General features: G+C 39.0%; 1 protein-coding gene across 7 annotated transcripts in view; it reads left to right on the forward strand.

The window, feature by feature from the left end:
* Nucleotides 1-598: 598 nt before the first annotated feature.
* KHDRBS2 (KH RNA binding domain containing, signal transduction associated 2) overlaps nucleotides 599-18,377 on the forward strand; it is a 330,168-nt gene continuing 312,389 nt past the window's right edge. For all 7 annotated transcript variants that reach the window (XR_004306588.1, XR_004306589.1, XR_004306590.1 and 4 more), the window contains exon 1: nucleotides 599-956. Coding sequence is in view for 1 of the 7 variants with exons in the window: in XM_015859163.2 (XP_015714649.1) it covers nucleotides 866-956 (91 nt within the window). In the remaining 6 variants the exon portion in view is untranslated. The remainder of the gene's footprint in view (nucleotides 957-18,377) is intronic.

Here is an 18,377-nt window from a genome sequence, read left to right on the forward strand (position 1 = left end):
TATGGACAGCGCCCCCCCCCCCAATTTTCAGTACTATGGACAGCGCTCTCCCCTCATTTTCAGTACCACGGACAGCGCTCTCCACTCATTTTCAGTACTATGGACAGCGCTCCCAAGCCACTACAGTGACACGAGAGTGAGGCGAGACACACGGTCACCGACACAGTCACAACAAGCCGCTCCCACGCGGCCACACACTCTCGCCCTCTGACAGCCCAGCGCACGCACAGCCGCGAGCTCACGCTCCCACAACGGCGGAGTAACGGCGACACAACGCGAGCACGCGTGCACAGGCACGGGGACCCCCCGGAGGCGCAGGTGTGTACACAGTCGAGCAGCGAGACACACGGGCACGCGCAGCGCACACCTGCACGCACGCTCTCTTCTATACACAGACGCACGCACACGCAGCCCCTTTTCCTCGCCCCCATCCCGCGCTCACCGCCCGGCGCCGCTCACCGCTCACCAGCCAATAGCGGCTCGGAACTCCGCAGCTGGCCCCGCCCGAGGGACTCCTTCACCAATGGAAGCCGCGCAGGGAGGTTTCGCCTCGCCACGCCTCCCTAGTTAAGGCGGCCGGAGAGAGCGGGCCGCTCACTGGCGGGAGGGGGCCAGGACGTACGGCAGCGCGAGGCGCGGAGCGAGACGCGCACGCCCCAGCCCCCGCCCCCCTGCGCGGCAGGGAACGGCGGAGGCGGTGCCGGGGCGGGGAGTGCCCCCCGGGCAGGGGAGGCCGGGCCGGGTGGCAGCTGCGAGCCGTGGGGCGCCGGGCGGGGCGGGCGCTGAGGAGGCGGCCGAAGGCGCGGAGGCAGCCGGTGGCCGCGCAGCCCGCCCCGGCGTGCCCAAGCGGCGCGGCCCCGAGGCGATGGAGCAGGAGAAGTACCTGCCCGAGCTGATGGCCGAGAAGGACAGCCTGGATCCCTCCTTTGTGCACGCCATGCGCCTCCTGGCCGACGGTAAGGCTCCGTTCCCGCCCGCCACCGTGCGTCGCTCCCCGGCACCTTGCCCGGTAGCCGCCAGCTCAGGGCGGGCGCGGGTACCGGGGTGCGCGTGGTGCCCTCGGGTCCTCGTGACGTTTCGCTCTTCACTCGGTGCAGCTCTCGGACCGTGCGCCGCATCCCTGCACAGCGCCGTTCGGCCCGGGGCCACCTCGCGGGGCTATGAGCGCCCAGAGGGACGCTCGCTTCTAGTGCAACTCATTGCAGCTCGCTTCTCTTACTCAGGCAATAAGGTGCGTTTGGTAATGGTGTTACAGCGCTAGCAGAGCGCTGTTTTACTTTGCTTCGCTGCGGTGAGCATTGGCTGCTTGTGGCTCATGACACTGTTTCATCCAGGATGCAACGATCTTTGCTTAGATTTCTGCAGAGATCCGGACTACGCGCTCTGTAAATTATGCTTAATTCTGAATTCTATTTGCTTCAGTCAAACTGGTTCAGAGAATCTTCAGAAAGTTTGTGATTTATAATTTAGGTGGTTACTGAACGTAGGCCTGGTGGTGCAGCACTTCAGTATGCATAGAAGTGTCATCCCCTAAGGTGCTCACAACACTTCCCAGTTTCCTCTGAGGTGCATGGCACTCACTGTAGAAATTCCCATTACATTTAGGAAGAAAGTAATGAAGAGCGATGCATGAATCTGGGCAAGCTATTGAGCTGGTAAGTGAGACCAAGGCAGAAAAGTGTATGAACGGGCCTGTGAGGAAGTCACCAGCTCAAATTATCCCCACTCAGGGAAGTGAATAATTTCTGAAGTTCTATTATGTCCTACAGGCAATCATAACTATTTAAAACTCATTATGTTAGCAGTAAGCATCTTTCCCTATGTCAGCAGCCTTTATATTGTCTTCCTTAAATACCTGCTGTATTGATTGGGAACAAATGTACTGAGTCCAGATTTTGTCATAGCACTCCTCCTTGGTCAATTGAAAATTCAGGGTGACTAAAAACACATTCTATACGTTTCTGTTATAGCTATCTCACTGCAGAAGAGACAGCTGCACTGCTTGCTATTAGGTTGTTTTTTCTAATAAAAATGGGATAAACCTGTGTTTTTTATAAGGGTGCATTTCTTGCACCTTGCAGTTTGGGCTTTTCCCAGAGGGGGGAGGTATCTGCTGAGTATATGCATGTGAGAGGCTGCAAATGCACAAGGCATTACTGAAAATGTGCAGAGTAAACTTAAAAAAAAAAAACAAAAAAAAAAACCCAAAAAAACACAGTAGGTATTTTTAGGAGTCAGATCTAGGCAAAAAATGTATGTAGGACAACTCTGAGATTGAATAAATGATTAGTTTTCTTTTTCCCTCTTAATGTAACAAGTTCTAAGTATATGTGAATTTTTAAAAGATGAAGGTGAGCTGCCTGTGGAAACTGTAGGGAATGCTAATATCAGATTCACACCAGATACCTGGCTTTATCCTTCATAACACCATCTGTCAAGCTTTCTAGAGATTTGTTTTGGAGACTTTCATACTGAAACAGTTTCACTGAAGTAAGCATGTAAGTGGCTGAGGAAATGAGAATGAAGGCACTGGATGCTGCTGGGTATAAATAGGAGGGAAATGTGTAGAACTAGCAGAATTTCTTTTGGATGGCAGAAGAAATCTGGTGCAACCACCTCTGTAATAATTTATTTCTAGGATATGTTGGCAAGGAACTGATGCTTCCAGACTCTGGATTTCTATTTTTTAAGAAGCAATACACAAGTGGCTACATACATCGCAGTCACAGCAAGTGTTGCTTTTGTGGTATTCTAAGCTGATTGTCATTAGATTTGTGTAAAATGTGGAAGTGTAGCTTTGGCTTTCAGAGTTGTGAGCCTCTGGCTTTTGCTTTGACTTGAAAGTGCTGCGATTTTTCATGTCAGCTGTTAGAACCTGAGTTTGGGAGCCTGCCTGCTGTTGTGTGAAGCCACTGAAGGGCACGCAGGTATTCCGGAAGTATGATTTCAACTTATGACACTGGATTTCTTTGTAAAGATAAGATCCAACTTTTTCTTTCCCTGTAATATTTTTGTTTGCATTGTTTTGTTTTGTTATGCTTAATTTCAAAATAAATTACAGATACTGTCTTGCTGGCTGACTTGTTTAGAGTGTATACTAGTGTCAGTGGATATTTACTCCTTCCTCATGAAAGATGTACACACTTTATTTTCTGGAGCCTTCATTGTATGTGTATAGGGAAGCTCACAGAAAAAGAAACACTTTCTGTGGCAATAAATTTACATCTCTGTCAGACAATATAAAGGACCATGAGAAGAGGTACTGATGTGTCTAACATAAAGATTGTTAAATTGTAAAATACAACTTGTCTAAAAATCAGAGGCAGTCCATGTTGGGTGCTGAAAATGACCCCAGTTTCTTAATGACTGAGTTAATGGCTTAATCAGAGGATACTTTATTCCCCCCAGGTCATTACCTTTTTTATATAGGAAATAGCTCCCGTGTGATTATCTCATCACTAGAAATGGAAAAACCATTTATAAGTCTTCTATTAAGGAAACTTGTGAAGTGTGAATGGATGGTGATCATTTACCTCAGTTTGCATTAGTTTATTTGAACTTTTGCAAAAAGCATTGTGCATTTATATTGATAGAATAATCTTGCTGGCAATAAAACGGAAAGATGCCTTTTAATGGTAACTGTTAGACTCAAATCTAAAGAGTAGGTAAATCTGTAGAGGGTTTTTCTGTATTATCTGTACTGTTTTGTGAAGCAGGTTGTTGTTTGTGTCGGAAAGAGATGGAAGAATCATACTTGTTTCATGGGTAGTTTTAAGTATGTTACTGTAAATCAGTTACAGATGGTTATTCCAAGGTGAGATTGTGCTGCCTCTTGTAATGAGATGGGTCCCCACACTGGATCAGGGTATAATATTTGTCCAGATGAAAGATGTCGAAGTGTGGGGTTTTTTTTTTGAGCAATACCTTTTGTGCATAAATAAGGTAAAATGTCAGGCTCCAGCCAGAATTTAGATCCTTGTTCTGGTGCTGTGTCCTGTTGTAGTCCCTAACAGTGACTGATAAATGTTATTTTTGTGTGTATTTGATTATTGCTTTATCAAAAATATCTATTAAGTATGTAAAACAAGTGTATGACTTGAGCTGTGAAGATATGGGCAAGATAGAAATCTAAATCCTACTGTGACTTGGTGAAATTAAAAGCTTCTGTTTTGTATTAGTATTTCTTTTGCAAGACAAAGTGTCTGTTTAATTGTCTGTATGTTGCTTGGGACAAAAAAGTTATACTCTTGTATTTCTGGCTTTAAAATATATTGCATAATATTAAAGCCAGCTCTGTTTGGTAATGCAGACATAAAGGAAAAAGCCCTATTGGAAAGAGCTGGCCAAAGTAAGAGCATCTCTCCCCATGGAAATATCAGCATTACTTGTGTAATGAGGTAGCTAATTTCTCTCTATGTAATGATAGTACAATTGACCTCAGGTTTACAGTTGGCATTCTGAAGGCAAAGAGAGTCAAGCCTTTAACTTTTATCTTAAGTCCCTAGATTATAAAATGTGACATAGCATAAATTTGTTAATCTTCTAGTCATGTCAATTGAATTCATAGAGCTCAGTATCATAAAGCTCTTTGTAAGACACACATAACTATTCAAAAGGTATATCATTACTTAGCCTTAACACTCAACTGACATTAGTATTGCCTTTTATTTAAGCCTGCACAAATTATTCTAGCTGGTCTAAGAGCTGCTGACGTAATACAAATTCTTTTTGTCTTACGTTCAACTAATATTTTTGGCTTATGTTGAGCTTTGAATGTTTTGGACTCCTGGAGATGCATTAGCTTTTTATGTAGAAGGGCAGATTTTATTCATAACTGCACGTTCCAATTAAAAACCTGGGAGCAGGAGTAAGGTCACTTCATGTGAGCTAACTTGTGTTGGCAGTGTAGGAAATGAAGATGATATCCATCGCCCAAGATGGGACATGCTATTGATGAAACCTTTGACCTACTGGAGTCAGCCCTCTCATACTTTTTATTTGGCTTTCCATAGCAAACTACTTGTGAAACAATATTTACAAATTTATCAGTTTATTGTCTAAACAAGTCTTTGGAATACAAGACTAATGTAGGATGTTAATGTAAACTCATACATTAATATTAATCTGTGAGCAGCCAGTTTTCTGTTTATTTTGTGTATTTTTTCTGATGTCGTCAGGTGAGAAGAAATTTGTGTTCAGATAATAGTTTTATTAATCATCATTTACTTTGCTGTCCCACAAAATACACTATGAATAGCTGGAAGGTTGATTTGGGAAATGCACTTAGAAATGTTTAGAGTTCATATTTTAGAAATGTGAGTTTCATTAGAAACTAGATTTATATAGCTACCATTTGGATCTTATTCAATAAGAAAGGATGCAAACCAAAGATTAATACAAGCTACTTATTTCTATTAAGCAGCAGTGTGCTAGGTATCACAGATTTGATTCAAGGCTGACTGAAGTTAACGGGAATCTTTCTTTTGCCTTTAGTGGGCTATCTGGCAGTCCTTATGTGATATGCTGACTGATGCAGCTAATATGTATGGAATAATGAGGAAGCAGTTTAGAACCATTTGATCTGTGATCTTAGAAAACATGTCCTTTGAAACACAGTAAGTTCTCTTCCATAGAAGGAACAATACAAATGCAGTAACTACAGGCTATATTCTGCTACCTTTGTGTGAAAAGGAGAGTTTCCCCCTTGAAATAGCAGGATTTAAATCAGTGCAGCTGCTTAAGGCACAGTTCAGTGTGAGTAGCAGAACTTAGTACCAGCTGTTTTAGAGAAGGTCAAAGGCATTTGCTGAGGCTTATCTGGATAGCTGTATCCTCATCTGCTCTCCATCATGTGCTTTTTTTTTTTTTTGGTTTTTTTTTTTTTGGCAGCATAAATATTTTGCTTGTAGAAGAGTGGCTTTGTTTGTTGTGGGAATTCTTTAGGAAATTCCTTATTTAGATCTCCTCAGAGGTATCCACTGTATTGTCCATTTATTTTCCTTTGTGCCTCAAAATACATGCTATTTAAAGCTTAAGAAATTGATTGTATTAGCAGCTGGTAGTGCCAAGGGAAGGTGGAATAGCTGGGTAGATGAATTTAAAGAAAGGAAAAAAAAAATTAACTGTTAACATCCCAAGCATTCTATATACCTGCCTATGTGTGGAATAGAGTAGCCATCCATAACCAGGAGGTGGCATGGTTGGGCTCTGCATGCCAAAATAGCCTCGTATCCCAGCACCTTTTGAGAAATGGGCCATCTGGCCCATCAGGCATTCCCTGTCCCCGTGCACTGGATGCATGCGTTTCTTGTTTCAATACTGTTCAGGCAATATGGACTGGTGACCAGATTTGCTGTAGCAGGGTTGCCTGTCTACAAAATCTGGCATATTGGCAGTGACCAGTGCATAAGACACCTAAGAAAGGCCAACACGTGCATGAAAATTAATACATCTATATCTATCTAACCCATGTAGTAATGCTGTTAAGAGTAGTTGAACAGTTTCTTTGTGGTGTCTGAGGAGAAACAGGTTTCAGGCTTAAAAACTGAGGTGTTGGATCTTATTTTGCAATGCATAGATATCACTGCTGTTGTTTAGTTCCTGTCTCATTTTTAATAAAATAGGAGCACATCATGCCTACTTGCATGCAGCAGCTCGACCTTGTGCTAGAGACACTGCCTCAGTCAAGAGATGTTTTCCTGACCTGTGGGTCACTGCAGTTGTCCTGCATCTCAGTTCAGGGTAAATGTGCCTTTATAAAAACAAACATGTCATAACTTTTTCAATTCAGTCTATAACAAGCTACTGAATGGGAAGAAAAAAAATGTCCTCACAGCTGACCTCAGTATATATGTTCAAGTAGTGTTGAGAAAAAGAATTTGAGGCATTAATGGAGAGCAGTGTGCATGTCAGAAAACTGGCAGGTTTTTAGGCTGATCTTGCCTTAAAATATGAAACTATGAAACTATGTTCATCTTTTTGTTCCCATTGTATTTTTCCATCCTTGGATGGGTGTTATACAAGAGCATACAAGGCTTACTGCTCCATGTTTTAACTCAGGTAGATAGCGATAGGACAAGAGGGAAATAGTTTGAAGCCCAGGGAGGGGAAGGTTTAGATTAGTTGGATGTCAGGGGGAAGTTCTTTACAGAAAGAGTGGTGAGGTGCTGGTGCAGGCTGCCCAGAGAGGGTGTGGATGCTCCATCTCTGGAAGTGTTCAAGGACACGTTGGTTGGGGCCCTGGGCAACATGGTCTAGTACCAGATCTGGAGACTGGTGGCCATGCCTGTGTCAGGAGGGGGTTAGAACTTGCTTGGATCCCTTCCAGCCCAAGCCATTCTGTGTTTCTGTGATGTCAGAATAAGTGTGAAGCTGGACAGCTTTTAAAGTGGCATAAAATGCAATAATCTTTGTGTATTACTACTTCTCAAATGAAATGTTTTAAAAAACTTTCTGGCAAAAAATAAACCTGCTTATTACAGTCTTCTGTAAATCCTGTCATATTTTAGTTATAATCCTGCTCCTGTAGTGGAGTTAATGAAAGCTATGAAGAAAAATTATCTAAGGCAATCAGCAATTTAAACAACAACAACAATAAAAGAACACACAAAACTTCCCAGCAGAATTTATGACTGTCCTTTATTTCATAGTTTCATGCGGGTTGGAAGGGACCTTAGAGATCATCGAGTCCAGCCCCCGGGATTCGAGCCTCTGTGTAGCAGAGCAGCACTTCTACCACTTGCGCCACAAGGGGATTCGAACTCCGGGCCCCAGTGTTGCAAGGCGGCGTCTTTAACCACTGCACCACTGGGGCACACAATTTCCAAGCTTTGCAAAATAAGATCCAAGCTTTTAAAACAGAGGACAAAATGTTTTGATAGTCACATGACTGCATATAATGCAACAGGTGCTCTCTTTAAAAATGCCAAGTGCATTACTGGTAGTGAGCGTTTCAGTTTGTTCTGTTTGGGTTAGCAAGATCAGAAACCTAAAAGGCACAGGGTGGGTCAACGCTGCCTTTGAATTCCCCTGTACCTGATGCATTGTGTGTCATCTGAGACTAGAGTAAAGGTTACACCTAAAGATGTGTAACTTGGAAGGTTTTGATTTGTAAAATACTTTGTGTTCCGAAGATTGTGGCTATTGGACTAAGTAATTTTTTTTTTTATAAATCTGCAAAATACCTACTTCATAATCTGTAGTCTTCATCTCTGCATTGCACCTGCAAGAAGAATATTCCTGCTACTTCTGTTTACAGAAACAGTTTGGGTTTGCAGATTGTTGTGGGCAGGAATGTCTTCAGCAAAAATAAAAACAGGGCTCAGAGCCAATGGCTCATAACTGGTTAACTTCCAAATAGCAGTACTGGGAATGAGAGGAAGAAATGGTTCCCTTAGGAAGTTTGAATACATGAAAAAGAAAACAACCCCATCCCCCCTTTGACAATAACCCCTTGCTTAATGTTCTCAGGATTTCAAATATGTGTTTTCCAAAGCTTTTTTCAGTGGTTGAAGTTAAAAGAATTTTCTATGAATCAGTCCCTACTCTGTGTATGTTTCAAAAATGGCTTTTTGATGTTATGAGACTTAGTTTTCTTCTTAACTCTTGTAGAGTAGGTTTTTATGCTCCAAATTTCTGAATGTTAGAATGCTCATGTCTCTGGTATCTCTTAACATTTTTCTGAGCAATTTTATTTCTAGCATTTTTTCTTTGAGATTATGGTAAGCACTTCTTGGTGCTGTCTGGGAATTGTGCCATACATTCTCCATGGTTGGGGAGTAAACTTTGCAGCTGGGAAAGAGACTTGAATGTTTTCTCCCTCCCCCCCAGATTTTTGGGACTGTGCTGATTTGATACAACTGTGAAGAGGGATCTGTGACTTCACAATTTGCATCTAAAACAGGTTATTCCATATCCGTACTGAAAGAAGCAGCACCAGAACCTTAAGTGACTTACTGACTTCTGTGTTGACATTTGGAGAGTACGTTAAAGACTGATAATCTAAAGGAGAACTGCAAGGGCTCAGATAGTTGTTTATCAGGAAAACTGAGAGTTAATTCTGGATGGATGACTATGCGGAAGGGACTGTAGAGCTGTAAGTAGTTTTATGCTTGCAATGAATTCACTATTATCTGTATGTAACCTAGTAGGCTTTAATTTAGCATCATTTGAAAATCTGGAAGAACTTTTTTCTCATATGCGTAGATGAAGGTAAGTTTATGAGCAGTATATCCATGCTACATTTCTATTTTTACAATCAAATTCATCAATGAAAAGTGATCTGCTGTGCTCAGTTTTGGTGTTATTTGTACATTTATCCTTCACACTGCTATTTAATGACAGGACTATTCTGTCTTTGCAAATACACTACTGTGGAGTATCCTTTAGCTTAGTTTGTTAGGGCTCTTCCAAATGCTTTGCTGCTGCTCCTACTGGGATGGGTGGTTTGCTTTTTGCTTTCTACTGATGGTATAGGCACCAATAGAGTGGGTTGCAAAATGTTCTAAAGAATGTTTTTGTGATCAGTGGAAAAGGAAAGGGATCCCCAGGTAAGTAGGGAATGTCAGAAAGTAGGTGCTCCTGTTACATTGTTTGGTCAATTTTTTTTTATCCAGAAGAAAGTTACCAGGTTATATTGTAGTTTATACACTCAACCCATCTGTTCCAGTGCTAAAATGATTTTTCTTTCCCATAGTCTATATGTAACTTGAAAAGATATGTCAAGTGCAAGGGAATTGAGCTTCTATATTGCTACCAAAATTTTGAGATAATGCTTTTATAATAAGGGTGATGTCAGCTATGTTCTGCTTGGGGTAGATAGGAGATCTTATTAGAAAGCGGAAATGGATGTTCTTGATTTAAACACTGAGCATGGGCTTGATTTGATTCTGCAACCATATAAACACTAAGAAGTGCTGCGTTGTTGGTATTAGTTTCAACCTGATTTACTTTTGACTGCAGCTTTCTACTTTGTGAGCCTCTTTCCTTTATCATGGCTTTTAAAGGTTTATTAATAATGAAGGGGGGGGGGGGGGGGGAAAAAAAAAAAAAAAGGGGGGGGGGGAAAAAAAAAAAAAAAAAAAAAAAAAAAAAAAAAAAAAAAAAGGGGGGGGGGGAAAGAAAAAGAAAATGAGGGAAGGGTAGAAAAAGCAGAGAAAAGCAATGGAAGATCAGAAGGGTAGGAGAGAAGGGAGTGGTTGTATGGAGAAGAAAATCAATGAAGAACTAAATTCTGAATAGGTATAAATTGTTCAGCTACTTTAGCTCAATGAAACTGGTGAAAGCTAGAGATCTCCAACCTTTGAACTTCAGTAAGGGCTTCTGGAAGCTTTCAATTAAGTTTTAATCAATTAAAATGGATAGATACAAGTAGCTGCTGATAAGCATTTTCAAATCCTTATCCATTTAAGAAATTATAATAAGGTTCAAGTCTTTTTGAAAAGCTTTTGTGAACAATTATCATTTTGATAGTGTTGTGTTTCCTGTGTTTAAAGATGTTGTCGGTGACTGCCATATATAATTATATTATGCAGTAAGTAAACACAGCAGTATTTTGCAGTGATGTTCCTAGTTTTATACTAAACAGCAACCGAGCTTTTCTTTGTAACATTTTCATTCATCCTGAAATAGCATATAGTGAAGCTGTGTTACCCATTTCTCAGCACCTCCTTGTGTTTCATGTGCCTAAACGTAGCTTATAGGAGGATATGTTCCATGATTTTCAAAATGTTTGGAATGTTTTCTATAGCCTTTTAAGAGGTAAAAAACTTACAGTAAGTGGTCAGTATGCCATTTATATATGCTCTGTTCATTCATAGTCAAAGATAAGTCATTCCAGGGTGTGTATATTCATTTCCTATTAAAAAACATTTACTTAATGCAATATTGGAGAAGTGCATTATCTTGTGGGAAATTCTTCACTTCTGTCTTTTAATTATTAATACCTGTAGGCCTTTGAGCATACCCCAAAATGGAGTATACAACTCTGTATAATAGTGCTAATTCTTTGAAAAGATTTATTTCTATAAGAATACTATTGTACTGAGTGATTATGTTGGAGGAAGTGTTCAACTAGAGTCTGTAGCTTTGAAAGAGCAGCAGTCTTTGTAGTTATGTAAGAAACAAATTTTCCTGTGTGTTTAAAAAAAATGGTTGTTACTAACAATAACTTCAAATGAAATTGTTTTGAGATGATAAAACAACTTCACACAAATAATATAAAGATTGTACAAAGCTGTGGGTTAAAAGGGGTCATGACTGACAATTCTAATATCAGAATGCTTTAAAGTGGTGTGAGTTCTTCTGTCTTATTGATGTGCTTGGTGAAAGAAAACAGTTGCAGTGACTTTGAGTCGTGTATGTTTCAATAAAGGCTAGTTTTCTCACCTTAATAAATACGGTTATTTAAAAAAAAAAACAGGTACTTGAACTTTGTGGACTAACAGAAATTTCAGGTAAAACGTCTTACTTGCTGTTGATAGCACTGACATTTGTGGATAAGTGCAGCTTATATCTTGTTTGAGGCATATGTGTGACTCCAGTACTGTTTCCTCTGACTGCTTTGGCCAGTCTACCTGTTGGAATTATATTGCTACTCTTTCCACTCATTGTTACTTTGGCAATTTCATGATTCATGCCCTTCAAAACGTTTTTATATTCTTTGCATACACTGGAAAATACTGAGTTCCAGCAGAGTCTAGGAGTGTTGGAATCAAATATAACAGTATTTAAGATAGGTAATGTCAAATAAAAATGAGTTCAGATGTTACTTAACCCAGAATAGAAGGCATAGAAGAAAGCCTGAAGCTTTCTCCTAAAGCTAATAGGAACAACCTGAAATTTCTCTGAACGATACCACCAGAATTCCTGGGAAGAAAAGCTGATTACCAAGTGAAGAAGTTCACCAGTGAAGAAGTTTAGAATTGAATGTAGTAGCTGAATGCATAGAGTTTGTGCTTGAAGGTAAAAACCGCTAAACTGAAGCAGGACTCTAGAGTGAAATGGCTAATATATGCCAAGTTGATATTATGGGTAGCACTTCCCATAGCTAACAACTCTTAGAGGGAATTTGGTTCAGATCACTGTCATACTGGGGATAGAATTTAAAAGGACTGTTTTTATAAAAGTACATATACAAAGTATACAGTGGATTTCCTGTTTTTCTGAAGAGATAATTTTCTTCTTGAATCTTTCAGTGTTTGATCTGTTTCCATTTATACACCTGAGTACTTTGATTTTAAAAGAATATTTATGTAGAGTGAAAAAAGTGAATTTTCACTTTGTGCTGATTTCCTAGTCTGTAGTAGTGTTTCTCAGGGAAAACAGGCTGAGCCATACTTGCATGTTACAGTCTTTCTTGCTTTGAGGTTTTGTTACTCAAGCTTAAACGTGAATATATTATAGAAAGTATATTTATATCAACTGAGACAGGTTATGTTGAATGAATTTTGATTGTAGCTACATTAAGTATTTCTACTTAGATATTTCAGTTTAGATGTTTTTAAATTCTGTATCAAACAAATTACATATTTTTATATGGGCACTTGGAATCATTGATCAATTTATTTCGGATCAATTTGTACTACAGTTAAGCTGAGAAATATTTATGTATTGAATACAAAATATGTTAAATTTTGATTGCAGCTAAATGGTGCTTATTTTTATTTGGTTCTTTACTAGTTTCCAGAAACTATAGAATAGTCCTTAGTTTGGCAGAAATATGACAAAAGTCCAAATCCTCTTGGGTCCTGATGATGTTATGGGACTGGTATGCATAGCATTTCTTAAATACTGATATACCACTGTGCTTCCTTCAGAGTCTCTATAGATGTCATGCATTTTTTTTCTGACAAGTAAAGTAGCAAAAAGAACTGGAATTTCAAAGATGGATAGCTGAGGTATGGAGAGATTAAATTCCTTGCACAGAGTTGTAGAGGAAGTTTGAGATCAAGATGGGAACTCTGTGTATCTCCTGAGTCCCACTTAATTTCCTTTTCTTCAATATTATCTTGCCTTTTTCAAATAAGGTAAAGAATTTTCCTGTTATCCCATTGCTTTTGAGCAAAACTTCATTCTATAACGTAGTAGAGAAGCAGAGAGGCATGGACTGTCTAGAACAGCTATGACAGGAATGGAATTTTAGTAGAAAATAGTGTGAATGAAAAGAAGTTAAGGTATTTTGGGTGTATTTTTTCTATGCACTACTCAATTGAAAGTGACAGAGTGTTCTCAAAATATATATTCTTGACTCCTGATTCTATTCACAGAAAGTTTTTGGAGCCTCTACCAACAGGTTGAAAGAGGCAGAGGTTAAGAGCTTTACTTTTTTAATACAAAAAAGCCTTTCCAATATCTAGCAAAATAATATTAAATAATGAAATCTTTCCCTTATGTGTGAAAATTACATAATTGTTTTCTTTCTTAAAATTTTTTTGCTAAATAAAACACTGCTCAGTAAAAAGCAAGCTTGGTTAACTGTCAAACTGCTGACAGCATCTGTATTATATTGCGTCTACTTGCAGCTGCAGTTTGGGCAGCAAACTCCCAGTGATATTAAGATGACTTTAGAATCTGAAAGGCTATAATGAAAGTGTCTTAGAGTTGATCGCTTGCCAAGAGGTAAATTTTTAAACTTTTTCTTCCCAATGTCATTTTTCATTAATTCAGCGCTGGGGAACAGAATTTCAATCGTGCTCTGCAGTAAAAATTTCACTGTTGTTTGTCCTAGAAGCTTTCAGTCTGGGCAACAGCTGACTATCCATTTCTCTCCTTGGAAGAAAATGAATAAAGTAAAAGTCTCATGGCCTGTGGTATTCCATGAGGTACTCTTTGATCTGGCTGACAAATGGCCCTCTGGAATTTAGTCCTTCATTTAAATGCTGAGTAGTGCAAATGTCATTATAAGCCCATGACCTCTCAGTTCTGAAATTTCCCTCATCGCACGATTTAAAGTTTTATAGCCTGAGGTGGGTGGTCTGAGAGAAAATGTTTGGTCCTGAGGCATGTCACAGTACTACCAAGATAAAGATCCAACCCTTAGAGTTATTCTGAAAGAAAACCTTTGTCATTTGATAATTACAGTTTATTGGAGACCTTTAAAGATAATTATCTGATGCTTATTAATCTCTGTTCAGTGGTTTTTAAATGCCTGGAATTAGTAATCTTGTATCACAGGTCCCTACTTACCTTAAAGCTATCACAGAAATATTGTTCCTTTAAGAAAAAACCTGACATCTTCAGAGGAGAATATGGAGCCTTTAATATCCATTTGGTTTGATAAAGGGATGTCTTGTATGTTTTGTGTGGCTGTGCAAGGGAACCAATTAGAAAATGTTCACTAATAATTCAGCTCTTGAGTCTGAAGATAATTTTTAAGACTTTTCTTCTGCCCAAACACAAGTTGTATTTCCTGCTCGAGTTGATTACTTCTAGCTGAGTTGAAATACAAAAGGAACCTTATAGATGCTTTATGTATACAGGCTGAGAGATGATGCAGCATATGAGAAGAGCTGAGAAATATTTCAGGAACATACTTTTGCTCTCAAGCAGTAACTGTTCTTCAGTGGCTGACATAGATAGTCTAATCAATTGTTCGTACCGCTTCATTTGAAATGGTTGAATATCCCATTCCTATTAATCATTTTCTGTGGGTACCATCTTGATAGCGACAGTCATGCCTCAAGATGCCTTAAGGAAAAGATGAACCAACCTCCTGTCTGGGGAACATATTTGGGTCTTGGTGCTCTTGAAAGCTGGCTTGCCAATACATGAGACTGTCATGTATCCTTTAGATACAGGTTTATACTGATGTTCTTTTGAAGTACTTATAGTTTCCTGCAGAGCCCTGTGTAGCTGTTCCCTATACAGAGTCCTCATCCTTTTTCTTCCTTTCCCCTCCCCCCCCCCCCAACATATGATCCTTCCCTTTGTTGTTCACAGTTTCTCAGCTACTCCTATTGTTTAATCCTTCATTTTACAAGCAATATTTTTGTCATGTATATCCGGATATACTGTATTAATAGGATTTTCTTTACTGTTCTTTTTCTGATCTTTGTGCTTCCCTGTTCCTGAGATGTTGTCCTATGTCATAGCGTTCTTATCTAACTTATCATATGACCTATGGTATGTACTATGTGAAGTGCTAAGTATATAAATTCAATGTGATGGTATGTATAAATGTTTATTATTATCACTTACTATTTGTCATTGAACGGACAAATGCAAGGTGGAAGTAAATGGCCTGTGGGCACCTTTTATGGAGATGCCCCTCAAAATGTCCCTCTGTTCATAATTTGTTCTTCACAGTTTGAGCTTGATGTAAACTCTTTCCTCAATATGGCTTTAAAGAGACTTTTTGTTGTTGTCTGTAATAGGTTTCTCTATTAATTCTTGGTTTTAATTAAGTACCGAAGCCAACAGCTCTCAGACTGTTCTGTTAATATCTTCAGAAGTTTGTGATAATCTGCAATCTTAGCAACCTATATTCAGTACATTCTGGTCTGGAGAGGAAGGCCTTCTTGCCATCATGGTAGGGTCTAGACCATGCCATTCTTTCTCATGTAAAATGACTTAGTCCAGTCATTATTCAGTCAGTTTTTAAGATGTCCCTTGGAACAGTCATGTTCTTCTGTGTGTTTTGTTGTTTCTTAAAAAGCAAGATATTTCTGCCCACCTTCTGACTTTATTCCACCCTTTGTTCTCCTACACACTGTTTTGATTTTTAACAACTGTGAAACATGTTATGTTGCACAACATATATCTTAATCCCCGTATGCTGTCACTTGTCTTACATATATTTTTGGATATGCTATACTGAATTCAAAACCTCATAAAAATAAGCAGAGAGTAACAGCCTGAATTATTATGAAATGTACTTCTTTACATCCTGGTTTTCCAAGTTAAATAGAGACTAGTATTCAAATTATTGAATTTTAATTTGATTTAGCAAAGAAGGCTGATAATGGATTAGCAGGACAGCAAAGGGAGGAGGAAAGGAGAAAATGCATTGGATAATAACAATCTTGCTTTGAAGAAACAAATATTTTTAGTAGGGAAAAAAAGCATTTAAGACACCAATGCTTGGTGTGTGAATGCCCTGAAGAGCAAGTCCATGCGAAATTTTATACTGTGAATAAGTGGTATTTAAAAAACAAACAAACAACAACAACAACAAAACTACCCAAATCCCTGACTTGTTAATGAAAGTTGCAGAACTGCAATAGTCTGAATTATTGTTGAGCATCTATCATAGTTTAGGACAATAAAAATTTAATATAATAGGAATAGGAGACTAGGTAGAAGGTGAAGCTTGAGATATGTAGGTTGCTCTGAAAGTAGTACTTCCTATTTATTTCCACAGGAAGTACAACAAATAGCATTATAACACAATTTGATAGTTTCTCTGTTATAAAACAGTATTTTTTCAACAGTCACCATCATTAGCTAAGAATCTTTGTCAGCAATGGACAAGAACCTACATGCCATGCTTGTCAAAATCCATACCAGCAGATGTTACCCACTGTTGCCACTGCTGAAATGCACCACCTACTGTCTTTCAGTGTGCTGACATCCGCTGTTTAGTCTCCATACATGTTCAGCTAATGTCAGGGAATGTTAGTGGGTGCTGTTTTTTCTTTACAGAGGATTTCAGTTACATCCCTTTACTTCATGAATGATTCCATGTCAGACAGCAACAAAATGTAATGGAATATTGGTGGGAAGGTTCAGCCTCTACTGTCATTACACCAGTATCCACCTCTGAAGTCACAAGCCAGCATGATAAAATGGGAGACTTTTGGAGCAGCCTTTGTAGTTGGAAGAGAAGCTAGCTTGAGAGTACAAGCATGTAAAGAGTGACAATAAAGTGTATAAGCAAAATGAGCAGTGTGAGGAGAGGCAGTGAGGATGCCCGAGGAACAGAAAAGGAATGAACCTCAAACAGCTTTTTGGCTGCAGTCACAAAAAAAGACTGCAGAAGATTAGATGCCCACAGCAAAGCTTAAGGATAAAGGTAGGGTTTGAGTGAGGTCAGAGAAGCAGGAAAGTTTTTAAGCCATGTATTTTTCCTGTTACAGGATTGAAACTGCAAGGGAAAAAGTATTTTTAACACTAACAGAAGTTCTAAAAATTCATCTTACCATGCTGAGAAGATGTTGACAGTGATATGCAGGAGTATGACACACAAATGTACATCTGACATGTTTTTTTTTGCTGCTTAACAAAAGCCAGAAATATACTTTTCTTGAAAAATGTTACATTGCTGCCATTAAATCCTCTCAGTGATAAGTGAAATGATTTAGCTACAGCCAGTGTCACATTATTATATGTTACCTTACTGGCTGTTAATCACACCTTAATATTCCAGACTTCTCTATAACAGAAGACTTTTTTTTATTAACTGTGATTTGTCAGGTACTTGTTTTATAACACCTATTCGTGATGCTCTTATCTTGTTACTGCTACTTGCTCTTTTGGTGGGAAAGGGCATTTCAGAGAAGATTTACTGAGGACCCAGCTGGGAATCTTAGTCTTCTAGATAGCACCAGACTTCCAAGTGGTTTTTTTTTTGTTTTTTTTTTTCTGTCATGGCAGGGTTCTGCTGCTATGCAGTACAATTTGAAGAAAGGCATTTCCTGGATCTGCAGAATTTTTGCTGTTACATTAGGTAATATATTTAAAAAAAAAACAACAAACACTGTCATATAAGAAAACTTAGTGTTGATGATCAAGATAGGAGTGTGATCATGGCAAGAATATTCTAACTTTAAACATCTGGTGTGGGGCATGCATATAGGAATGGAAAATGTGACAATAGTCAACACTATTTCACTCAATTTTGGGACCCTCCCATTTGACAATAGTTTCCTTCTAACTGTTTAAAAAAAAAAAAAAAAGTAAAATAGGGAAAAATCTAGGTTGTGTAGTGCAGAATGTAATGACAAGTGCTAAGTGTTGTCTTTGTGAACTTGCTGAGGGAACAGTCCGCACATCCCATCATTTGAGTGGGGAATGTTAAATGGCATTGGACCAAGCATACAGGTCTTTATTAAGTGCTTTAATCTTGAATTGAATGCTACCCTGATGTGGTTTCCAAATGTGATTTCATTAACTATGAAGAATGTAAAGAACATGTGCAGATCTTGACAAGATAAGTGAATAGACTGTTCTTTTTTTCCTTGTTTATGATCTTTTTCTGTGCGGTTAATGGAGTTAGGAAGATTAGTATGACAAGTAGAATGGTAGGAGTCTTCACATACTTAATTTGACACAACCTGTTCTGTGTGAATTGCTTGTAATGAATCTTTGTCTAATAGTTAAAGAACTGCTTTCATGCTAAGCATTTAATTTCCTGTCAATGTTTTCTGTGGTCTCTCCTTTTG

The sequence above is a fragment of the Coturnix japonica genome, chromosome 3 (genome assembly GCF_001577835.2).
Source record: "Coturnix japonica isolate 7356 chromosome 3, Coturnix japonica 2.1, whole genome shotgun sequence".
Lineage (NCBI taxonomy): Eukaryota > Metazoa > Chordata > Aves > Galliformes > Phasianidae > Coturnix > Coturnix japonica.